Source organism: Anolis carolinensis, unplaced genomic scaffold (assembly GCF_035594765.1).
Source record: "Anolis carolinensis isolate JA03-04 unplaced genomic scaffold, rAnoCar3.1.pri scaffold_9, whole genome shotgun sequence".
NCBI classification, from domain to species: domain Eukaryota; kingdom Metazoa; phylum Chordata; class Lepidosauria; order Squamata; family Dactyloidae; genus Anolis; species Anolis carolinensis.
Genome location: NW_026943820.1, coordinates 27,839,437 through 27,865,905, shown reverse-complemented (window position 1 = coordinate 27,865,905; position 26,469 = coordinate 27,839,437). Strand labels below are relative to the sequence as shown.

The following is a 26,469-nucleotide window of genomic DNA, read 5'->3' as shown; positions in this document are numbered from 1 at the left end:
ACAGCACAACCCCTCATCCATGCCTCTAGGTTGATACAACAAAAATAAAATAAAAATAAAGTCCTAATTAGAGGGAGAGGAATAATTGTTTTTATCCAATTGCTGCCAGTTAGAAGGCTACCTTTACCCTTTACCTTAACTATCACCAATTCCTCAATACTTTATTTCCCATACCACCATACTTTGCCACTGCAACGCGTGGCCAGGCATAGCTAGTGGTCTTATAAAACCATCTGGATGGTCTTTGAGGCTCCCTTTCCTTATCTATGGTCTTCTGATGGCATTATGAGATTGTCTAGATGGTCTTTGAAGGTCTCTTTGCTTAGCTACTGCCTTATGAGAATATCTAGATGGCTTTTGGAGGTCACTTTCCTTACCTATGGTCCTATGAGACTGTCTAGATGGCCTTTGGGGACTCCTTTCCTACCTATGGTCCTATGAAACCATCTAGATGGTCTTTGAGGGCCCTTTCCCTATCTATGGTCTTCTGATGGCCTGATGAGATCATCTAGATGGCCTTTGAGGGTCTTTTTCCTTACAGATGGTCTTATGAGACCATTTAGATGGTCTTTGGAGGTCTCTTTGCTTACCTATGGTCTTATGAGATCGTCAGACTTCAGACACCATAGGAGCACAGAACATGAGATGCCATGAGACTTTGGACCAGGCATGGGCAAACTTGGGCCCTCCCTCTGGGTATTTGGACTTCAACTCCCACAGTTCCTAAGGGGCCTGAGGATATTAGGAATTGTGGGAGTTGAAGTCCAAAACACCCAGAGGGAGGGCCCAAGTTTGCCCATGCCTGGTCCAGAGTCTCATGGTGTCTCATGTTCTGTGCTCTAATGGAGTCTGAAGTTTAAAGCATCTCATGGCAAAAGCATTTTGATGGGTGTGTTGATTGTGTGTTCCTACTTGGCAGCAACGGGTTAGTCTGGATGGCCTTTAGAGGTCTGACTGTGATACAATCAGTATATATAGGATATATATATATATATATATATATATATATATATATATATATATATATATAATATAGTGTGTGTGTGTGTGTGTGTGTGTGTGTATATATATATATATATATATATATATATATATATATATACACACACACACACACACACATACACACACACACACACACACACACACACTATGAATGGAAGCCAGCCCTCTTCCTCTCTGTACATATGGCAGTCACGTTCTCCGCATGGCAGCCTCATTAGAGTATAGCTGTCTCTCCAGCCCAGTCCTCCCAGTATCCCTCTCGCGGTGACTTTAATTGGGTGCCCGCCTGACAGGGAGGATTGCAATCGGGCTGGAAAGTCCCCCCCCCCCCCCCCAGCACTGAGCAGCCGGATGGATAGACGATGGAGCGCTTTCTGCCTGCTCCTAATGAGCCCTCGCATCTCCAGGAGTTAGATGTCCCATCATCCCACACTTAGAAGGCTGTTTTGAAGAAAACAAGGCACCCACTGTTGCTCGTTTCAAATACAAATACAAGGGACTCTGATGAGCATTGCAATGCAAACTCTGTAATTTGTGTCAGGAAAGTGTTAAATTGAGACACATCCACTTTCTGTCTCAATTTCCCTTCTTTTCCAGTATAAACAGACATATATCCTCACTTCTCTGCTGTTGGCTGAAGCCGGTGGTTCTCATAGTTATTGAAGTACAGTAGAGTCTCACTTATCCAACACTCGGTTATCCAACGTTCTGGATTATCCAACGCATTTTTGTAGTCAATGTTTTCAATATATCATGATATTTTGGTGCTAAATGCGTAAATACAGTAATTACAACATAACATTATTGCGTAATGAACTACTTTTTCTGTCAAATTTATTGTTAAACATGATGTTTTGGTGCTGAATTTGTAAAATCATAACCTAATTTGATGTTTAATAGGCTTTTCCTTACTCCCTCCTTATTATCCAACATATTCACTTATCCAACGTTCTGCCGGCCCGTTTATGTTGGATAAGTGAGACTCTACTGTAATTACAAATACAGTAGAGTCTCACTAATCCAAGCCTCGCTTATCCAAGCCTCTGGATAATCCAAGCCATTTTTGTAGTCAATGTTTTCAATATATCGTGATATTTTGGTGCTAAATTCGTAAATACAGTAATTACAACATAACATTACTGCGTATTGAACTACTTTTTCTGTCAAATTTGTTGTATAACATGAAGTTTTGGTGCTGAATTTGTAAAATCATAACCTAATTTGATATTTAATAGGCTTTTCCTTAATGCCTCCTTATTATCCAACATATTCGCTTATCCAACATTCTGCCAGCCCGTTTATGTTGGATAAGTGAGACTCTACTGTAATTACAAATATTACATAGCACGGCCGGAGCGTAACATCTAAGCGTCCAACGAGATTGATAGTCACCGAGTGTCTGTGAGTCTATGCAAATTGCTAAATTGCTGGAGAAGAAGGGAAATTGAGACAGAAAGTGGATGTGTCCCAATTTAACCCTTCCCGACAATTTGTTCCAGTTCACTGTTTGAATGACTAGGACATACGGCCTCTTGCAACCGCTACCAACTCACCTTCTTGTTTTTCTCGTACAGATCCTTCAGCAGGGCATCCAGCTCGTTCTCATCAATGAAGCCGTTCCCATCCTGGGGAAAACCAAGATAGTGGGATTAGGAAGTTCAGGTCTGGCTCCAGGCTCAGTTTCCCTGCCTCTGTTTGCAGCAGACCAGAGGCACACCAGAGGCGTGCGGGGCCGGTGGGGCAACTCAACAGGGAGCCAAGAGAAATGTTTTTCCTGCATGGTAGGGGGTTGGACTAGATGGCCCATAGGGTCTCTTCCAACTCTTTTTTTCTATGATTCTATGAAATTCCGATGTGCTAAGAGTCAGGCAGGCCACACAGTTTGTTTCTACCTGAAACTAATTATTGTTATTATTATCCCATTGCTTTTCTTCTTCTATTACACTATGTAACAAAATTTGAAAAAAAAAAAAGTTCTGTTCCTGGTTTGAAAGCGTCATTTCCTCTTTAACTGTGCGGTCCTTACTTTAAAAGTCATTGTTCTCCTCCAGAAACTTGGTTGTTTTTGTGGATGCCGCAAACTTGGTTGAATTGGTTGAGACTGATTCATTGGAAAACTAGAGCAAAATGTGCTGAGAGAGGCCAATGGGAGGAGGCTCCTGGTCCCTTTCATTGACTTCTCCTTGCTGTTTTCCATCCATCCATCCGCCCATCAATCTGTCCATCATCCATCCACCTGTCCATTCATCCATCTTTCCATCCACCCATTTGTCCGTTCCTCCATCCATCCATCCATCCATACATCTTTTCATCCAATTCTCCATCCATCTGTCCGTCCATCCATTCATCTGTTCATCTTTTCATTCATCTGTCCATTTCTTTCGTCTGTTCGTCCATCCATCCATCCATCCATCCATCCATCTATCCATTCATCTGTCTCTGTCCATCCATCTGTCCATCTGCCCACCCATCCATCCATCTATTCATCTGTCCGTCCGTCCGTCCATCCATCCATCCATTCATCCATCCATCCATCTGTCCATCCGCCCCATCCATCCATCCATCCATTCATCCATCTTTCATCCATCCATCCGTCCATCCAACCATGCATTCATCCGTCTATTCATCCACCTTTTCATCTATCCATTCATTCATCTGTCCATCCATCCATCCATCCATCCATCCATCTCTCCATCCATGTTATTTCCCCTTGTTTCCTCCCTTCTTTTCCCATTAACCCCGTGACAGAGCAAGAGTGGGGCTCCTCTACAGAAGTTGAAACCAATTTTGCTCTGGTTGTTATTCAAAAGCCCAGCATCCTGGGTTTGTTTTCTGTCTATTATTCAGCAGGAACTGCAGTCATTGTTGGCTGTGAGCAACAAACTCATAAACAACAACAGCAGCAACAGCAACAACTGGTAAAGAATTGTCTCTCCTGTTTTCGTTTCCCTACCTTGTCATAGAATGCAAAGATGGCGTTGAATTCCTCCGAATCCAGTTTCATTCCCTGCGTAAAATGAAAATGAAGAGAAAGGCAATGAGAAGAACTGAGAACTGAATTAAGCTGGGAATGGCTAGAGAAGGATGGGGACAACACCTTTTTTTTTTTTACCTGAAACTTCAGGAGGAAGTTCTCTTGCACAGGTAACAACCTGCAACAGGAAGAGGAGAGGGTCAGGGATGGACCATTTCTTGATGATTATTTAGAAATAATAATAATAATAATAATAATAATAATAATAATAATGGGATCTGCACGCATCATCTGAAAATACATCACACAGTCCTAAACGCTTAGGAAGTGTTCAACTTGTGATTTTGTGATACAAAATACAGCATATACATCTTGTTTGCTGTGTCATATTATGTCTTTGTGTCAATAATAATAATAATAATAGTAATAATAACCCTATACAGATCTGCATGCATTATTTGCCGATAAATCACATAGTCCTAGACACTTGGGAAGTGTCCGGCATGTGATCCAATACAAAAGCCATCAGAGTGATCTTGTTTGCTGTGTACTAATCTTGTTGTGTATCAAATAATAATAATAATAATAATAATAATCCATCTCTCTATCCCTCCCTCCATCTCTCCATCCATCCATCTCTCCTTCCATTCATTTATTATTATTATTATCATTATTGACACAAAGACAGAGTATGCCACAGCAAACGAGATATGTATGCTGGATTTCATATCAAAAAATCACAAGTTGAACACTTCCCAAGTGTTTAGGACTGTGTGATGTATTATTATTATTATTATTATTGACACAAAGACAGAGTATGACACAGCAAACGAGATGTATTTGCTGGATTTCATATCACAAAATCACAAGTCGAACACTTCCCAAGTGTTTAGGACTGTGTGATGTATTATTATTATTATTATTATTATTATTATTATTATTATTATTATTATTATTAGGTTGTGGTTGGTGCAATGGGTTAAACCCTTGTGGTGCTGAACTATTATTATTATTAATCTTGTTGTGTAACTAATAATAATAATAATAAACTCCTCAAAACACAGCCGACAAAGAATCAGTACAAGAAAACCGCACTACAAACTAGAGCTGACAGCTGGCACAACAAAACACTGCATGGAAAGTTCCTTGACAAAAATCTATCTATCTTGTTTGCTGTGTCATAATAAAATAATAATAATAATAATGCTTTATTTGTATACTGTCCTATCTCCCTGAAAGGACTGAGATGATAATATCTCAGAAACAAAGAGAGAAGAGGCCTTACCGTGACATTTCCGACAGGCAGAGCTTCCCGTCTCCATTCAAGTCGAACATCCGCAGCTGCAGAGTCACAAAGCGGAGGCTGGTTATTTATTTATTTGTTTACATCATTTATATTCCGCCCTTCTCACCCCGAAGGGGACTCAGGGCGGATCACATTACACATATTAGGCAAACATTCAATGCCTTTTTAACACAGGACAAAGACAACAAACATAGCTCCGAGTGGGCCTCGAACTTATGACCTCCTGGTTAGAGCAGGCCTGGGCCAACTTCGGCCCTCCCTCCAGGTGTTTTGGACTTCTACTATTCCTAACAGCCTATGCTATGTAACAAAATTTGAAAAGTATCCTGTTTCTGGTTTGAAAGAGTTATTCCTATTTAATTGTGCAGTCCTTCCTTTGAAAGTAAATGTCCTGGGATTTTTTGCCTCAGTTTAAAACCTGTGATTTAGTGCTGTTTGGAAGCACCCCCAGTGAAACTGCTCCACAGCCTTCATCCCACTGCATCCCCTACAACCTCTTCATCTCCGCTTTGGGATCTGTATTTTCCAACTTACGATGGTCTGTGTGTATTCTTTCAGCTTTGGTTCGTCGTAGGGTCTGTTGGCCTTCTCTAGCAAGTCTGAGAGGAATCCCTGCAAGAGCAAAGAAGAAAAACACGCTTTGAGAAGATCCAGACCATAAGCAGATCACCAAGAGAGACATAGCTTTCTAATGAGACCGAGAAGTATTTCCAAGAGGCAGGATTGGAGTGGACAACTTGCAAGAAAGGCTAAACATGTCGGAAGATCACTGCCAGGTGTGTCCAGTTATATTGCAGCATTGCATTGCAAACAAGATAAATATGCTGGATTTCGTATCACAAAATCACAAGTCGAACACTTCCCAAGTGTCTAGGACTGTGTGATTTATTATTATTATTATTATTATTATTATTATTATTATTATTATTATTATTATTATTATTATTATTATTAAGCAGAGGCTGGATGGCCACCTGTCTGGATGACCTTTGGGGGTCCCTTCCGACTCTAGGATTGTATTATAACACTATGTAACACAACTGTTGTGCTGGCTTATAAATGTCATTTCCTAATTGGTTCTATTATAAAAACCTGGTGAAAGTTTATTAAACTGCAAAAACTTTTGTTTTTGTGGAAGCGATATTCTGCAGCAGCACATTTTGCTCTAGTTTTCACACACACACACACACATACACATACACATGCACATACACACATAACTTAGAGCAAGTTCAGAGAAGGGCAACTAACATGATAAGGACATGATAAGAGTGATAAGGAGACAGAGAACAAAACACAGAAGGAAAATTTTTGAAATATGTTCTGTTCCTGGTTTGAAAGTGTTGCTTCCTGTTTAATTATGCGATCCTTACTTTGACAGCAGTTTTTCTCCTCCAGAAACTTTGTTTTTTTGTGGCACAAACTATGTTGAATTTATTAAGATTCAGTGATATTCATTGAAAAACTAGAGCAAAATGAGCTGCTGTCCTACAAAAACAATGTGTTTGCAGTTTAATCAACTTTCCCCATGTTTTTGTGATAGAACCAATTAGGAAATGAGTTTTATAATCCAGAAATAAAAATCATATTGTTACTTAGTGTTGTGTTTTAGATGTGTGGAAAGAATATATATATTCAATCCCTCCATCTATTTCCCAGATTGTTGCTTTTGAAGATCCCGAGCTGTTTGTGGTGTTTCATTTTGAACCCTTCCTTTGATTGACGGCCGCTTCGCACCTGGAGCTCATCGGCTTCGATATATCCGCTGCGATCCGTGTCATATTTCCTCCAAGCCTGTAAGAGAGACAGCAGAGATTTGTTACAAGAACTGTACATAGATATATACAGTAGAGTCTCACTTATCCAAGCTAAACAAGCCGGCAGAACCTTGGATAAGTGAATATCTAGGATAATAAGGAGGGGTTAAGGAAAAGCCTTACAAATTAAGCACTAAAGCATCATGTTATACAACAAATTTGACAGAAAAAGTAGTTCAATACACAGTAATGTTATGTTGTAATTACTGTATTTACAAATTTAGCACCAAAATATCATGATTTATTGAAAACATTGACTACAAAAATTTCTTGGATAATCCAGAACCTTGGATAAATGAGGCTTGGGTAAGTGAGCTATCTATATATATAAAAGGGTAATGAAATTTCGGCCTAGGACAAAACAACAAAACTACACATCCCAGAAACACTAAACTTGGCAGCACAACCCCTCATCCATGCCTCTACGTTCATACAACATAAAGAGAAGAAAAATAAAGCCCTAATTAGAGGGAGATGAATGATTGTTTTTATCCAATTGCTGCCAATTAGAAGGCTAAGCTCCGCCCACTTGGTCTCCTAGCAACCCACTCAGCCCAGGGGACAGGCAGAGTTAGGCCTCACTTAGGCCTCTTCCACACTGCCTATAAAATACAGATTATCTGATTTTAACTGGATTATATGGCAGTGTAGACTCAAGGCCCTTCCACACAGCTATAATACTAATAATACAATATAATAATATTAATTATATATCATATTTTACATGTAATATTACTAATAATATTACAATATATTGATACAGTACAATATAGTAATTTATTACCAGTATTGTACTATACTAATATATTATTGTATGTAAATTTAATTTGTAAGCCGCTCTGAGTCCCCTTTGGGGTGAGAAGGGCGGCATATAAATGTAGCAAATGAATAAATAAATAAATATATAATCTTATATTATCTGCTTTGAACTGGATTATCTTGACTCCACACAGCCATGTAATCCACTTCATTGTGCATTTTATACATCTGTGTAGAAGGGGCCCCATATTTCGCCACAGCAATGTGTGGCCGGGCACAGCTAGTTGTATATATAAAGAGAGGGAAACAGAAAGAGATAAGCGTATCGATAGATAGAGGGGAAGATTGGTTTTTTTGCTTTGTTTGTACTATTTAGGAGATTTATAGCCGCTTTGAGTCTCCTTCGGGAAAGATAAAGCAAGGTAGCAGCTAAATATAAAAGAACACAGAGATTATGGCAACCAGAGAGATTGATAACTGGCAAATAGAGGGAGAAAACGTGGAGGCAGTGACAGACTTTGTATTTCTAGGTGTGAAGATTCCTACAGCTACGAAATCAGAAGTTTCCTTCTTGGGAGGAGAGCAAGGATCAGCCTCAATGATAAAAGAATGAAGAGTAGAGACATCACACTGGCAACGAAGGTTTGCATAGTTAAAGCAATGGTATTCCCCATAGTAGTCTATGGATGCGAGAGCTGGACTATAAGGAAGGCTGAGCGAAGGAAGAGAGACGCTTTTGAACTCTGGTGTTGGAAGAAAATTCCGAGAGTGCCTTGGACCACAAGAAGATCCAACCAGTCCATCCTCCAGGAAATAATGCCCAATGGCTGCTCACTGGAGGGAAGGAGATTAGAGGCAGAGTTGAAGTACTTTGGCCACATCATGAGGAGACAGGAAAGGTTGGAGAAGACAATGATGCTGGGACAATGGAAGGAAAAAGGAAGAGAGGCCGACCAAGAGCGAGATGGATGGATGGTATCCTTGAAGTGACTGGCTTGACCTTGAAGGAGCTGCAGGTGGCCATCGACAGGGAGCTCTGGCCTGGACTGGTCCACGAGGTCACGAAGAATCGGAAGTGATTGAACGAATAAAAAATAAACATAGTAACAACAACAACAACAACAACAACAACAAGCCTTCAAATAGCTAAGATATAACAAAGTTATTATCCCTCCCTCCCTCCATCTCTCCATTCATTCATAAGAAGAAGAAGAAGAATCCATACCTTCCTTCCTCCCTCCCTCCATCTCTCTCTCCCTCCATCTCTCAATAATAATAATAATCATCATCATCATCATCATCATCATCATCATCATCTTTCCATCCATTTATCTATCCATCTAGCCAGCCAGACAGCCAGATAGCCATCTATCCCTCCTTCCATCCGTCCCTCCTTCCATTCCTCCATCTGTCCATCCATCCATCTGTCCAGCCAACCATCCATTCTTCAATAATAATAATAAGAACAACAACAACTACAACCCACCTGTCCATCTATCCATCCATCTATTGATCTCTCCATCCATCCGTCCATCCTTCCTTCCAGGCATCCTTCCATCTGTCCACCCATCCATTTATCATCATCATCATCAATAATAATAATAATAATAATAATAATAATAACAACCTACCTATCTATCCATTCATCTCTCCATCCTTCTGTCCATCCATCCCTCCTTCCATCCATCCATCCTTCCATCCATCAATAATAATAATAATAGCCCATCTCCCCATCCATCCATCCATCCATCCATCCATCTCTTCATCCATCTCCCCATCCATCCATTATTACTATCAATTATCATCATTATCATCATCATCCATCTGTCCATCTACTCATCCACCTCTCCATCCACCCACCTCTCCATAATAATAATATTCCCTTTAGCCATCCATCCATCCAATAATAATAATAACAACAACAACCCACCTATCTATCCATCCATTCATCTCTCCATCCATCCCTCCTTCCAGCCATCCATGCATCCTTCCATCCATCAATAATAATAATAATAGCCCATCTCCCCATCCATCCATCCATCTCATCTCTTCATCCATCTCCCCATCCATCCGTTATTACTATCAATCATCATCTTTATCATCATCATCATCCATCTGTCCATCTACTCATCCACCTCTCCATCCACCCACCTCTCCATAATAATAATAACATTCCCTTTAGCCATCTATCCATCCATCCATCCATCCATGGTGCTTCCTTCCCATCCCTCTGCCCTCTTTTCCACCTCAAGACCTTTCTCCACGTAGGTGGGCATTTCTATGCAGTGATCATACCCACAAGTGGACGCCCATCATATTGCTTTTGAGCTGATTAATATGGCTGCTCTTTTCTCAAAAGGGACTTCAGAGGAGAAAGAGAAGGGAATGAAAAGCAGCCCTAGCCTAGAAGTCCACAAAGGAGCATCCGCTCTGTTAAAAAGCCATCCCGGAGGTATCGTGTGTGCAGTGAGTTTCCAAATTTCCAGTGGGCTTGCATTGTTTTGTGGTGGAGAAGGTCAGGCCAGTGGAAAACAGTGACCTGGGGCTTCGCCATAATGATGGTGGGAATGAATATTTCAGGGGCAAGGCATTGTTTGAGTGGGGCCGGCATTAATATTTAAGGGCCTGTGCCCACTTTCTCGGCCCATTAGCTGGCTCCAGTTTCATCCAAGCGCAGGATTAACTTTCCCATTGTTTTGCTCTAATGGCTCCGACAACGGGCGGCTGCTTCCCAACTGTTGGGGAGAGAAGGGCGTCTCAAAATGGACAGATTGACAGATGGACAGTGACCCAAGGCTGGCATGAAATTCTGCATGGTTCTTATGGCGGCAAGGTGGCAAATGCAAGGCAAGAACTGAGGGGAAGGGGCTTCTTTTCCAGTTGTTTCTTGTCAATTCTGCTGTCACCTGGGATTGCAACATCGACGATCCATACTTGGTTTTCCCCCTCCTTCCTCACGGTCTCCTTACCTCCATGAATTCAGCGCTGGAGCCCACGTGCTGCCGGAAACACAGGAGGAAGTTCTCCTCCGTGGGCAGGATCTGTGCCAACTGCAGGGAGAGGAAAGAGGGGAGAAGAGGTCCAAGACTGGCACAAAAGCCTCCGCTGGAAGGATACGCTCCTGCTCTCCTCTCCTTCCCACCCCTTGGCTTTGCTTCTTGCCAAAACCAGGAGGAACACATCTCCTGTTTTGTCTGGATGCTCTGAGAATTGCCCATCCATCCATCGCTCGGCTGGCATCTGAGCCCTCAACTGCCACAGGGAGAGGAGAAAAGAGGAGAGGAGAGGAGGGTGTCCCCAGAACAGCCTTCTGCCCATCTGAACCCAGGCTGACCCCGACACTCCTTCCTTCCTTCCTTCCTTCCTTCCTTCCTTCCTTCCTTCCTTCCTTCCTTCCTTCCTTCCTTCCACCCTTCCTTCCTTCCTTCCACCCTTCCTTCAGTCCTTCTTCTTTCAGTTCTTCCTTCCTTTAGTCATTCCTTCCTTCTTTAGTCACCCCTTCCCTTCCTTCCCTCCTTCCCCTCTTCCTTCAATCTATGCTTGCTTTATTTTTTCCTTCCTTCCTTCTCTCCTTCCTTCCTTCCTTCTTCCTTCTCTCCTTTCCTTCCTTCTCTCCTTTCCTTCTTTCTCTCCTTCCTTCCTTCCTTCCTTCCTTCCTTCCTTCCTTCCTTCCTTCCTTCCTTCCTTCCTTCCTTCCCTCTGTCATAATCATGTCATTCAACTATGATATCCCCAGGACCATTACACCCACTTCCCTCTTACCCTTCTTTCTTTTCTTTTCTCCCACCTACCTACCTACCTTCCTTCCTTCCTGCCTTCCTTCCTTCCTTCCTTAAACCCTTCCTTCAATCCACCCTTCCTTCAATCCACCCTTTCTTCACTTTCCCTTTATTTTCCTTCCTTCCTTCCTTCCTTCTTTCCCTCTGTCATAATTACGTCATTCAACTATGACATCCCTGAGACTATGACACCCGCCTTCCTTCCTTCCTTCCTTAAACCCTTCCTTCAATCCACCCTTTCTTCACTTTCCCTTTATTTTCCTTCCTTCCTTCCTTCCTTCTTTCCCTCTGTCATAATCATGTCATTCAACTATGACATCCCTGAGACTATGACACCCGCCTTCCTTCCTTCCTTCCTTAAACCCTTCCTTCAATCCACCCTTTCTTCACTTTCCCTTTATTTTCCTTCCTTCCTTCCTTCCTTCTTTCCCTCTGTCATAATCATGTCATTCAACTATGACATCCCTGAGACTATGACACCCGCCTTCCTTCCTTCCGTCCTTCCTTCCTTCCGTCCTTCCTTCCTTCCGTCCTTCCTTCCTTCCTTCCTTCCTTCCTTCCTTCCTTCCTTCCTTCCTTCCTTCCTTCCTTAAACCCTTCCTTCAATCCACCCTTTCTTCACTTTCCCTTTATTTTCCTTCCTTCCTTCCTTCCTTCTTTCCCTCTGTCATAATCATGTCATTCAACTATGACATCCCTGAGACTATGACACCCGCCTTCCTTCCTTCCTTCCTTAAACCCTTCCTTCAATCCACCCTTTCTTCACTTTCCCTTTATTTTCCTTCCTTCCTTCCTTCCTTCCTTCTCTCCTCCCTCCCTCCCTCCCTCCCTCTGTCATAATCATGTCATTCAACTATGACATCCCTGAGACTATGACACCCGCCTTCCTTCCTTCCTTCCGTCCTTCCTTCCTTCCTTCCGTCCTTCCTTCCTTCCGTCCTTCCGTCCTTCCTTCCTTCCTTCCTTCCTTCCTTCCTTCCTTCCTTCCTTCCTTCCTTCCTTCCTTCCTTCCTTAAACCCTTCCTTCAATCCACCCTTTCTTCACTTTCCCTTTATTTTCCTTCCTTCCTTCCTTCCTTCTTTCCCTCTGTCATAATTACGTCATTCAACTATGACATCCCTGAGACTATGACACCCGCCTTCCTTCCTTCCTTCCTTAAACCCTTCCTTCAATCCACCCTTTCTTCACTTTCCCTTTATTTTCCTTCCTTCCTTCCTTCCTTCTTTCCCTCTGTCATAATCATGTCATTCAACTATGACATCCCTGAGACTATGACACCCGCCTTCCTTCCTTCCTTCCTTAAACCCTTCCTTCAATCCACCCTTTCTTCACTTTCCCTTTATTTTCCTTCCTTCCTTCCTTCCTTCTTTCCCTCTGTCATAATCATGTCATTCAACTATGACATCCCTGAGACTATGACACCCGCCTTCCTTCCTTCCGTCCTTCCTTCCTTCCGTCCTTCCTTCCTTCCGTCCTTCCTTCCTTCCTTCCTTCCTTCCTTCCTTCCTTCCTTCCTTCCTTCCTTCCTTAAACCCTTCCTTCAATCCACCCTTTCTTCACTTTCCCTTTATTTTCCTTCCTTCCTTCCTTCCTTCTTTCCCTCTGTCATAATCATGTCATTCAACTATGACATCCCTGAGACTATGACACCCGCCTTCCTTCCTTCCTTCAACCCTTCCTTCAATCCACCCTTTCTTCACTTTCCCTTTATTTTCCTTCCTTCCTTCCTTCCTTCTCTCCTCCCTCCCTCCCTCCCTCCCTCTGTCATAATCATGTCATTCAACTATGACATCCCTGAGACTATGACACCCGCCTTCCTTCCGTCCTTCCTTCCTTCCGTCCTTCCTTCCGTCCTTCCTTCCTTCCTTCCTTCCTTCCTTCCTGCCTTCCTTCCTTAAACCCTTCCTTCAATCCACCCTTTCTTCACTTTCCCTTTTCCTTCCTTCCTTCCTTCCTTCCTTCCTTCCTTCCTTCCTTCCTTAAACCCTTCCTTCAATCCACCCTTTCTTCACTTTCCCTTTATTTTCCTTCCTTCCTTCCTTCCTTCCTTCCTTCCTTCCTTCCTTCCTTCCTTCCTTCCTTCCTTCCTTCCTTCCTTCCTTCGCTCCTGATCCAGGCCCTATACCAGGCGTGGGTAAACTTTGGCCCTCCAGGTGTTTTGGACTTCAACTCTAGTAGGAATTGTGGGAGTCGAAGTCCAAAACACCTGGAGGGAGGGCTGAGGTTGGCCCAGGCCTGCCCTAGACCTATCTGCCCGTCTTCTCCAAATGTTGCAAGGGATGCCAACATGCCCCCCAGATCCAAGGCGCTCACCTCCGACATCTCAATCCTCCCGTCTGCATTTTTGTCGTACTTCCGCATGAACTCCTGCATCTTCTCCGCAAAGTTGGTATTTTTGGACTCCTGTCAAAAAAAAGAGAGAGAAAAGGTCAACTGTGCACGCAATACACCTCTTCCATCCTTGATGGGCAAAGCTGAAGCTGTTCAGGGTCTTTGAGGTCTACCCTGCACCAAACTGCCCCAGTCCTTTTATTTTTAAAGGACCAAAGTCATCTCTGCCTCTCTTTCTTGGTCTTTGCAAATCCTGATGTGCCATCAAGAGATGGAAAACAACAGCTATCAATGACAGACAAGAGTCCCATCTTTCCAAGGAAAACAAGGGAGTGGATTTGTTTGTAATGTTTTGATGGAAGCAAAGAAAAACCAAGCACAACCCAAACCTAAATTGATGATTTCTGACACAGATTTCTGATCCAGCTGTAGCCAGATGGCATTTGGAGAAAGCCATATTAATCAGATCAAAAGAAATATGATGGGCATTCGCTTGTGGGTATGTTTACTGCATAGAAATGCCCACCTGGGTGGAAAGGAGGGCAGAGGGGTGGGAAGGAAGCACAAGTCTTGGATGGATAGATGGATAGGTAGATTGTCGTTGTTATGAAGAGATGGATGAATGGACAGGTGGATTATTATTATTATTATTATTATTATTATTATTATTATTATTATTGGTGAAAGAATGGATGGACAGATGAATGGATGGATGGATGAATAGATGGAGAGATAGATGGACAGATGGATAATAATAATAATAATATAATAATAATAATAATAATAATAATAATAATAATAATGGACAGATGGACGGACGGACAAACGAATGGATGGAGAAATGGATGGATAGATGGACAGATGGATGATGATGATGATGATGATGATGACTATTATTATTATTGATGAATGGATGGATGGCTAGATGAATGGATGGACAGATGGATGAAGAGATAGATGGATAAATGGAGGACAACAAAGACAACAACAACAGCAGCAACAACAATAATGGATAAACAGATGGATGGATGAATAGATGGAGAGATGGACGGGCTGTGGCGCAGCTGGCTAGTAACCAGCTGCTATAAATCACTACTGACCGAGAGGTCATGAGTTCGAAGACCAGGTCGGGTTAAGCCTCCGACCATTAAAAAAAAAATAGCCCCGGCTTGCTGTTGACCTAGCAGCCCTGAAAGACAGTTGCATCTGTCAAGTAGGGAAAATTTAGGTACGCTTTATGCGGGAGGCTAATTTAACTAATCTACAACACCATAAAACTGCTCATGAGGAAAAGAAGAGGAAGTACAGCCACTACTGGACGGTGAAGCAACAGCTCCCCCTGTGGCCGGAATCGTGAAGCTGGAAAGATGTTAAAAATGCCTCTGTGTCTGTCTAAAACTGAATGTTGTTTGTCTATTGGCATTGAATGTTTGCCATATATGTGTTCATTGTAATCCGCCCTGAGTCCCCTTTGGGGTGAGAAGGGCGGAATATAAATACTGTAAATAAATAAATAAATAAATAAATAAATAAATAAAAATAATGGATAGATGGACAGATGGATATCATTATTATTATTATTGATGGATGGATGGATTGATGGATGGAAGAACAGCAATGCCTGATGCCTACCATGCCAGCCCCCTTCCTGGCATTCTCCAGTTCTCTGAAGAAGTTCTCCAGCTCCTTGTCTTCAATGTAGCCATTTCCTGAAAAGAGAAGGACAAAAAGAAAGAAAGAAAAAGAAACAGCAATGAGAGGTCAGTGCCAGAGACAGGGAGCAGGACCCCCCCCCCCCCAACAACATTGGCCTCTATTGGGATCAGGACCCCTCCATCAATGCATGCAGTTCTCTGCTCTCAGTGCCAATGCGGCCTTGGAACCCACTCCGTGCTCTAGTCTGAACTTGAGAGGGCCTGTCCCGGGCACAAGATCTATTGGGGACATCACCTTGGGGACTTTCCAGAGCTTCCACAAAGATCAGAAAACCTATCAAATTGGACTGAGAATGAAATTAGTTTATTCTGGACACAATTGTTCTTGTGTTTGGATTCTTTCCACGTATTTGCATTCACCCAAAGCATTTGCACCGGCCTTGAATGATCCAGTCAGGAAGGAAATATAGAAAGGCGCTTCCAGTCTCGGTCCAAGCAATACATGATGCTGACTCTCTTTTATATTGTTTGCAAACCTTTTATTGATGAGTGCAAGGAGAACAATGATTAATGTTGTCTCGCAGCAACCTTTTTGGGATGATTTACTGACTTGATCTGTTTTTGGAAATTGGTTCTACGGAGGGAAGATGGATTCCTGTTGGTCTGAACAAAGCTCCATTTCAGGCACCATTTTATTTATTTATTTATTTATTTACAGTATTTATATTCCGCCCTTCTTTCTCACCCCGAAGGGGACTCAGGGCGGATTATAATGAACACATATATGGCAAACATTCAATGCCAACAGACAAACAACATACATTAGACAGACTCAGAGGCATTTTTAACATTTTTCCAGCTTCACGATTCCAGCCACAGGGGGAGCTGTTGCTTCACCGTCCAGTAGTGGCTGTACTTCCTCATTCCTTTCCTCGTGTTTTGCTGGCAGTTTTATGGTGTTGTAAATTAGCCTCCCCGCATAAAGTGTCCCTAAATTTCCCTAATTGACAGGTGCAACTGTCTTTCGGGGCTGCATAGGTCAACAGCAAGCCGGGGCTATTAATGATCGGAGACTTAACCCGACCCGGGCTTCGAACTCATGACCTCTCGGTCAGTAGTAATTTATAGCAGCTGGTTACTAGCCAGCTGCGCCACAGCCCGGCCCATTTCTGATCCACATCTGGATCCTGAAGGACAGGATTCAAGGATATGAAAGGAGAAGCTGCCTTTAAAATAAATAATAATAATAATAATAATAATAATAATAACTTTCCATGCAATGTTTTTTTTGTGCCAGTTGTTAGCTCTAGTTTGCAGTGCGGTTTTCTTGTACTGGTTTTTTTTCCTCCTGTGCTTTGAGGAGTTTCTGATTTTTGACTTCAATTATTATTATTATTATTATTATTATTATTATTATTAGACCACATCCCCCAGAATCAAGGACTCTGTAGCCCAGGAAATGTAACTTTCAGAAGCCCTCGCCATCATTCTTCCTACTGGGCCGGAATCCAATGTTGCCCTATTTGCAAGGGCAGCCAGGAGGATAATAGAAAGCGCAGCGTTGCACCAAAACGGAATCAAGCCGCTCTGTCACTGCCACGGTTTTGCCATTAATGGATGGGACTCTTTCTGGGGGAAGCCGGCTCCAAACAAAGACTATTAGAGATGGCCAGAAACAAGTGCCATAAATCAACGTTAGAGAGCATTCAACTATCCTTGTGTTCCAGCTTGACGCGCAACCAAATGCCGGGTCACAAATTGGAGGACATGCCGCCCTTAGGACAGAAAGACAGGAAAAAACCAATCCTGCAATTCAGAATCAATTCATGACTCTCTCTGGATGTTTCGCCATTTGTCCTTGGACGGGTCAAATCTGAGAGCTGTTTTACAAGTTTAATCCCAACCACTTATTTCGTTTCAGGAGCGACTTGAGAAACTGCAAGTCGCTTCTGGTGCGAGAGAATTGGATGTCTGCAAAGACATTATTATTATTATTTTATTATGACACAGCAAACAAGGTAGATATGCTGGATTTCGTATCACAAAATCACAAGTTGAACACTTCCCAAGTGTCTAGGACTGTGTGATGTATTTTCGGATGATGCGTGCAGATCCCAGCAGGGTGGCCTTTTGCAGTTGGCAGATCGTAATTTTGTCAATGTCTATTGTTTCCAAATGCCGGCTGAGATCTTTTGGCACGGCACCCAATGTGCCCATCACCACCGGGACCACCTGCACTGGTTTCTGCCAGAGTCTTTGAAGTTCAATCTTGAGGTTATTATTATTATTATTATTATTATTATTATTATTATTATTATTATTATTATTATTCCCTCTCAGGGCATCCCTGAAGGCCCTTCCACACAGCCATATAATCCAGAATATCAAGTTTAATATCAAATGAATTTATAGTAACCGCATTGTTGGAAATTAGATTAGATTCTATTAGATGTAAACAGAGGCACTCTGCCCAGCCTTTTTTTTTTTTTTTACTATTTTAACCTATTGTATTGTTTTTATTTGTTGGTCTTATCCACCTTTATATTACTGTCATAATGCTAGTTTTAACCTTTTTAATGTTAAATGTTTATTATGTTTATTTTATTGTAAATGTATTTATGTTATTTTGTGTATTGTGGATACTGGGCTTGGCTCCATGTTAGCCGCCCCGAGTCCCCATTGGGGAGATGGAGGCGAGATATAAAAATAAAGTTATTATTATTATTATTATTATTATTATTATTATTATTATTAATTAAATCTGTAAAAAGTTTAGTCCTTGCTGCCTAGAGAAATAGCTGTGGACCCAGGCAGGAGGCAGATTGCATTGGATAATCTAGAACATTGGCTAAGCGAATGTTGGATAAGTGAGACTCTACTGTATTATATTTATTTATTTGTATTCCACTTTTATCTTGCAACTAAGATGCAAAGCAGGATACAAATAAATACAATAACACTCCGTAACAAAATTGGACAAAAAGCTCTGTTCCTGGTTTGAAAATATTATTTTCTGTTTCATTGCGTAATCCTTACTTTGAGGGGAGTTGTTCTACTCCAAAAACTTTGTTTTCTGCCACAAACTAGATTCAATGAAAGAGTCATTGAAAAACTAGAGCCTAATGTGCTTCTGCAGGGTGTCCCTCTCACAGAAACAAAGTTTGTACAATGAAGGCTTTCATGGCCGGGATCACAGGGTTGCTGTATGTTTTCCGGGCTGTCTGGCCATGTTCCAGAAGCATTCTCTCCTGACGTTTCGCCCACATCTATGGCAGGCATCCTCAGAGGTTGGGAGGTATGGAGAAACTAAGCAAGAAAGGTTTATATATCTGAGGAAGTTCCTGGGTGGAGGGAAGAACTCTTATCTGTTGAAGGCCAGTGTGAACGTTGTGAGTAATCACCTTTGTTAGCATTAAATGACCTTCCCAGCCTCACATCCTGGCCTGGGGGAATCTTTTGTTCAGAGTCGTTATCTGCCCCTGATTGATTCATGTCTGGAATTCTTCTGTTTTCAGAGTTCTGCTCCTTATTTACTGTTCTGATTTTGGAGTTTTTAAAATACTGGTAGCCAGATTTGTTCATTTTCATGGTTTCCTCCTTTCTGTTGTGAATTTCAATGGCTTCTCTGTGTAGCCTGACATGATAGTTGTTGGAGTGGTCGAGCATTTCTGTGTTTTCAAATAATATACTGTGTCCAGGTTGGTTCATCAAGGGCTCTGCTGTGGCTGATTTCTCTGGTTTGTGCAGTTGAAGCAACTTTTTCCCATGTTTTTTTTATCATAGAACCAATTAGGAGATGGCATTGATAACCCAGGAACAAAAAAATTGTGTTACAGAGCGATTTCGAAGACCGTGCATGGGTCTTGTTAACTCTCAGGCCCAGGAGGGCAGAAGTTTTTGAGAAGACCGTAATTACAGGATCCCTGAGTGGCAATGAGGGAGTTGCTGCAGATGAGCCCCTGCGTCCCCTCCACCTGCAACGAGGGCTGACGCAACCCAGAGCGAGCCGAGTAATGATCCCTTGTCAAAACGATTATATTAATCACGGCTCGGCTCTCCCCGGGAAGGCCCATCACGCTCCAATTACAAGGGAGCAGCCTATCATTTTCTGGTGTTGTTTGTGCCTCGACGGGATGAGCTCAGTTACCAGATGGAAAGAAGCCCTGGTTCGTTGAAACACACAAATATGTTTGGGGTTTTGGGAGTGGATTAACCCTTTCCTGGTGACTTGGAGTCCACCTACATACCCTGTTTCCCCTAAAATAAGACATCCCTAGAAAATAAGACCTAGTAGAAGTTTTGCTGAATTGCTAAATATAAGGCCTCCCCCGAAAGTAAGACCTAGCAAAGGTTTTGTTTGGAAGCATGCCTGCCAAACAGAACACCAAGCATGCAGGATCGGTAAATGTACATACCATAGAGTGTTGTACATGGAAATAATGGTAGTAACAAGAAATTATTGATAGGATCCACAGTTTGTCTGGTTATGCTGGTTTGTGATGACAGCTACTGTACTGTATATAATAAATGTTCAAATTTTTTTTGCTCAACAATAAATGTGAATTCTTCTTCATGGAAAAATAAGACATCTCCTGAAAATAAGACCTAGAGCATCTTTGGAAGAAAAAATTAATATAAGACACTGTCTTATTTTCGGGGAAACACGGTATATATAAAACAACTAGCTGTGCCCTGCCACGCATTGCTGTGGCGAAGTATGGTGGTATGGGAAATAAAGTATTGAGGAATTGGTGGTAGTTAAGGTAAAGGGTAAAGGTAAAGGGTAAACCGTTATAAATGGTTATATAGCTGTGTGGAAGGGCCTTGAGTCTATACTGCCATATAATCCAGTTAAAATCAGATAATCTGTATTTTATAGGCAGTGTGGAAGAGGCCTAAGTGAGGCCTAACTCTGTCTATCCCCTGGGCTGAGTGGGTTGCTAGGAGACCAAGTGGGCGGAGCTTAGCCTTCTAACTGGCAGCAATTGGATAAAAACAATTATTCCTCTCCCTCTAATTAGGACTTTATATTTCTTTTCATTTTGTTGTATGAACGTAGAGGCATGGATGAGGGGTTGTGCTGCCAAGTTTAGTGTTTCTGGGATGTGTAGTTTTGTTGTTTTGTCCTAGGCCGAAATTTCATTACCCTTTTATATATATATAGATATGCTGGAGGGAAGAGGGTGAACTACTAAAAGCCTTCAAGTGATGGACAAGGGAGGCTCTATAGCAGGCATGGGCAAACTTTGGCCCTTTTAAGCTGCAAGACTATTCAGTGCAGTTCAAGCTGGCCAAACAAGGATTTCCCTACAAAGGAAGTAGCCAGGCTTCACAGCGGCTCTTTGATTGAGGGTGCTACTCCAACTACTCCAGAAAACGGCCAGGCTTTGAGGCTGCAAGGCTATTCACTGCTATTTCACCTGGCCAACAAATGATTCCCATAAGCCACAGCAACACGTGGCTGGGCAAAGCTAGTACAGTAGAGTCTCACTTATCCAAGCTAAACGGGCCGGCAGAAGCTTGGATAAGCGAATATCTTGGATAATAAGGAGGGATTAAGGAAAAGCCTATTAAACATCAAATTAGGTTATGAATTTACAAATTAAGCGCCAAAACATCATGTTATACAACAAATTTGACAGAAATAGTAGTTCAATACGCAGTAATGTTATGTTGTAATTACTGTATTTACGAATTTAGCACCAAAATATCACGATGTATTGAAAACATGGACTACAAAAATGGCTTGGATCATCCAGAGGCTTGGATAAGCGAGGCTTGGATAAGTGAGACTCTACTGTAATATAATATATTGTATGTACATATAACTTGTAAGCTGCCCTGAAAAGGGCGGGATATAAATGTCACTAATAATAAATAAATAATATTAATTAATATTATTATTAGTATTATCCATCATGCTCCTTTCCTTCCACATCAACAACTAAGATATAAGAGGCCATTTGAAAACCTTTAAGAACCAGAATGGATCTTAAAAGGTTTTCAAAAGGGCAAGAATGGGTAAAATTACGATGGGGATCAGAGGAAAAACAACGGGCTTGACAACCATTTTATTTTTTGAAAAAGGCACACGATTATGGCCTGGGGGCCTATGATACTGGGAGATAGATAAATATACATCATACATGTTTAGAGTGGAGATATATATATATATATATATATATATATATATATATATATATATATATATATACATACACACACACACACACACATACACTAGCTGTGCCCGGCCACGCGTTGCTGTGGCTTATGGGAATCCTTTGTTGGCCAGGTGGAATAGCAGTGGATAGCCTTGCAGTCTCAAAGCCTGGCCGTTTTCTGGAGTAGCTGGAGCTGTTTGTTGTATGAACGTAGAGGCATGGATGAGGGGTTGTGCTGCCAAGTTTAGTGTTTCTGGGATGTGTAGTTTTGTTGTTTTGTCCTAGGCTGAAATGTCACTATCCTTTTATATATATAGATATATAGATAGATACTAGCTGTGTCCGGCCACACGTTGCTGTGGTGTAGTCTGGTGGTATGGAAAATAAAGTAATGAGACTCAGACAGGTTTTGAAGCTGCAAAGCTATTCATTCCTGATTATTTGTTTAGGTTATTTTGAGTGGCGGTCATACCTTGGATGTGTTGGTGTATTGTGGCCAAATTTGGTGCCATTTGCTCCAGTGGTTTTGTTGTTAACTCAGTCCTACAAACGTACATTACATTTTTATATATATAGATAGATATCACACTTGTTTAGAGTTAGCCGAAGGAATGAGAAGTCAACGACAAAGACCAAGGAAGAGTGAGGAAGGAGGGTAAAAGTACGAGTAATTGTACGGCTGCACATTTGGATCAGATATGTAAATTCTGCACAATAATTGTAAAAATGGTGCAGCTTCGTTTCCAAGACAGAGAGCCATTCCTGCCCATTTATTTTGATTGGAGAAAAGCCACAGGGAGAAAAGTACAAAGCCTTTATGCGACTGAGCGACAAACAACCCAAGGAATCAATTTTTGATTAAGGGCAATGAGTAAATGTTTTAAGATTTAATTAACGGATGCTTGGATGAGGTTGTGCTCCCAAAGGAGGCCGAGACAGTTCAGGAGGCAATAAAGTGGAAGGCGAGGAGGAGGAGGTTTCCTCAAAAGTCTTGCCTTTCTGTGCATATCCTTAGGAATGAAATAGCAGGAGATTCCCAAGCATCCTTTTGGACTCAGTCGAATAGCATCCCATTCTGAGCATGCCATAGACAAGTCTTGATATATGTCTATGTAAAGCCTATGTGAGCAAAATCAACCATGAATAAAATGCCGGCAAAAAACTGAAAATCGCCCAGTTTGGCAAAATGCAGGGCTCCAATCAATATTTAAAGAGCCGTAGCAGAAACGGCCTCTTGGTTCAGTGGCCCATGAAACCCGTCAGAGGGAAATGCCAAGGAGGACAAGGCTTTTTCCCAATGCGTCCCAATGGGAAATGCCACCCACTGCCACCGGCAGACAGAAGCCAAGGCCTTGTTCAGAACATGGCGAATAATTGCTGGCAGCTGCAGACCAAACATATTCAGAAAGTAACGCTTTGCCTGCTTGGATGCCGAAATCTGGCGCTTTCAATGGAGGTCGGAGATGTCTTTGCAACTGAAAGAAGGATTCCTCTCACTGCCCCACAACTCGGGTTTAGGGATTCATGCTGTACAATCAAGTTCCCAAGTGTTGTGGTTCAGTCTGATGATGAAGGCGGATTTGGGATTCAGCAGCTTGATCCAGGAAATGTTGAAGGCTCAGAAATGCAGGCTGATCAGGGGAACATGGAAAGCTCTGAGTTTAGCAGGGACGCTGAAGTTAGTGACAAGGGTGACCTTTCACAGGATTTTGAGTATTATCAACATCAACAAAGTCCAGGTGGCTCTGGCAGTGAGGGAGAGGAGTTCTTAGATAGAAACACTAGATTAAGGTTGAGGCTTGGTCCCAGGTGCTCTGTGAGAATCGCGGGTAAGCACATGAGAGCCAAAGCTCAGAGGAATGTGTTTCTAGCTTGCAAGAATGGTTAAAAAGGGGTGAAACTGGGGAAGATTTCAGACAGAGCAACATTGCTTTTGGAAGCTTAACTCTTGCCTTGTCTCGGTTCATGGAAATATATCTTCACTTCGTTTCATACCTAGAATCTGTGATTGGATTATATTTTTGAAGCTCATGCTACCTTGTTTCTCCAGGACTGCTATGCTATTTTAGGGACTTTGAACTATTATCTACGAAGACTTTGAACTGTGTCCTGTAGATTGCCTTTGCAATTGGATTATTGCTTTCTTTACTGCTTTTCATTAAGTTTTTGCTATCTTTTATCAATAAACGGAAACAACCAAGTTTGCTGTGGTGGAGTGTGTGTTAGAGTAAGGTGAACCAGTGCTGAGGTAAATATCCAACTTGCAAACAACTCCTAGTTAAGAACGGGACTGGATTGGATGGTCTTTAGGGTCCCTTCCAAATTTATGATACGATATCTATCTCATAAATAGATAGATATATATATATTTACAAAGTGTGTGCTTGACCCTCTTTGAGGGTCGTAAAGACAGAGGAGCAGCCCAAAGGGGCCATCTCCCTGATCACTGAGGCCACTCTACCCTTGCACTCTTGGTACACCTGCGAGACGGACCCATGCCTTGGAAGCCACAGCTTTGCTCAGGTGTCAATTCTTTGAGAAAGAAGGACGAGAGAAATCCTGGACTGATAGGCTTGCTTTCTACTTGAAAAAGACCTTGCGGTGCATCTCCCTCCCACCACTGATCCGAATTATAGACTACGATAGACCTTTCCCTTCCATTACACTATGTAACATGATTCTTTTTCCCAGGTTATCAATGCCATTTCCTCATTGGTTCTATCATAAAAACATGGGAAAAGTTTATTATAATGCAAAAATATTGTCTTTGCAGGAGAGACATCATCTTGCAGCTCTAGATCTCCAGATGTGGGCGAAACGTCAGGAGAGAATGCTTCTGGAACATGCTCATACAGCCCAGAAAACTCACAGCAACCCAGTGATTCTGGTCATGAAAGCCTTCGACAACACAATAAATAATAATAATAATAATAATAATAATAATAATAATAATAAATAAAATTGACAAAATTACGATCTGCCAACTGCAAAAGGCCACCCTACTGGGATCTGCACGCATCATCCGAAAATACATCACACAGTCCTAAACGCTTGGGAAGTGTTCGACTTGTGACTTTGTGATACGAAATCCAGCATGTCTATCTTGTTTGCTGTGTCATAATAAAATAATAATCATAATAAAACATTAGAGTCTGGTGGAAGCTTTTAAGCAGGGGCTGGATGGCCATCTGTTAGGGGTACTTTGATTGTGGCTTTATGGCAGATTGATTATGTTCTATTTAACCATTTGAATATCTTGTTTTGTTGTCACAAGTTTTTACATTGTTTTGTTTATTGGTTTTAGCTTGCTTGTTTATTGGCTATGGTTAGGGCCAAAGTCAGAAAAAAAGGGAGATTTGAATATATATATATTTTAGCGAATCATGACGAGTAGTTCCATAATGCAAAATAATTTGCTACAGCCCTGAGACTCTAACCCAGGCATGGGCAAACTTCGGCATTCCTTCCAGGTGTTTTGGACTCCAACTCTTACAATTCCTAACAGCCTACCGGCTGTTAGGAATTGTAAGAGTTGGAGTCCAAAACACCTGGAAGGAATGCCGAAGTTTGCCCATGCCTGTCCTAAGGCTTTGTCTCTTTTTCCCTTTGGTACTCACCATCGGCGTCAAAGTGCTTCCAAATGTCCAGGAATTGGGAGGCGGTGACCTCGGCCAGGTGCAGGTAAGGCGGCTGCTGCTGGGGGGCCTTCTTCCCGGCCATGATGGACAGCTGTCAGGGTCCCTTCCTCCTTTCTTTCCTTCTTTCAGCACCAAGCGCTGTCCACTCCTCTTCCTCTCTTCTCTCTTTCTCTGCCTCTTGCTTTATGGCTTCACTCAAAGGGCGGTGCCGAAGGGAGGGAAGGAGGGAGGAGCAGGGAAGGAAGCAAGGCGGGGACCCCAGAGGCCATCCAGACCAACCCCGGGCTCCCAAGCATTGGAGGAGCCAGCAACCACGTTCCCAAAGCTTGCATGGGTGTATTTAATGCTTAGAAACTGGTCAGAGAAAGGTCTGGGTTGTTGTGCATCTTCCCGGCTGCAGAGAAGTCAGCCATAGCAGAGCACTTGATGAACCAACCTAGACACAGTATACGCGGGTTGAATGAAAAGTAACGCCTCCACCTTCGTTATTTGGGTTTGGATGGGAATATTTTAATAAATCCAACGCCAAAATAATCCTTCAAATCTGTCTGCATAACAAACACAGCAGAACTGAGCAGCAACTAAATTTCCTGGAGGATGTGTTGTCAAAGGCTTTCATGGCCGGGATCACAGGGTTGTTGTATGTCTTTCGGGCTGTGTGGCCATGTTCCCGAAGCATTCTCTCCTCACAGCCTCTGAGGATGCCTGCCATAGATGTGGGCGAAACGTCAGGAGAGAATGCTTCGGGAACATGGCCACACAGCCCAAAAGACATACAACAACCCTGTTTCCTGGAGGAATTTGTGGAATTGACTCCACATGTTGTGACTTTTATTATAAAGATAGATAGATAGAAGATAGATAGAGAGAGAGAATAGAATAGATATCTGGAGAGGCCGATAGGAAGTCAACCAACTTTTTATTTTTATTTATTATTATTTTTTCTATATATTTTTTATTTATTTCAAAATAATTTTTTCTTTCCTCTGTCTCTTCCTCCTTTTTCTCCCTCTTTCTTTTCTTCCCAGTCACATTGTGTT

General features: G+C 42.1%; 1 protein-coding gene and 1 long non-coding RNA gene across 2 annotated transcripts in view; one reads left to right on the top strand and one right to left on the bottom strand.

The window, feature by feature from the left end:
- Nucleotides 1–25,616, bottom strand: part of calb2 (calbindin 2) — a 26,499-nt gene extending 883 nt beyond the window's left edge. Inside the window, exons 1-10 of the mRNA XM_062961937.1 lie at nt 25,409–25,616; nt 15,605–15,681; nt 13,955–14,044; nt 10,831–10,911; nt 7,023–7,079; nt 5,820–5,897; nt 5,265–5,320; nt 4,118–4,157; nt 3,959–4,012; nt 2,559–2,630 (exon numbers count right to left, since the gene is read on the bottom strand). Coding sequence (XP_062818007.1) covers nt 2,559–2,630; nt 3,959–4,012; nt 4,118–4,157; nt 5,265–5,320; nt 5,820–5,897; nt 7,023–7,079; nt 10,831–10,911; nt 13,955–14,044; nt 15,605–15,681; nt 25,409–25,511 — 708 coding nt within the window. The 5' untranslated portion in view covers nt 25,512–25,616. The remainder of the gene's footprint in view (nt 1–2,558; nt 2,631–3,958; nt 4,013–4,117; nt 4,158–5,264; nt 5,321–5,819; nt 5,898–7,022; nt 7,080–10,830; nt 10,912–13,954; nt 14,045–15,604; nt 15,682–25,408) is intronic.
- Nucleotides 5,894–15,527, top strand: LOC134293676 (uncharacterized). The gene is made up of 2 exons (XR_010000633.1): nt 5,894–6,061; nt 6,945–15,527. It is a non-coding gene; the product is annotated as an uncharacterized LOC134293676 (long non-coding RNA).
- Nucleotides 25,617–26,469: the final 853 nt, after the last annotated feature.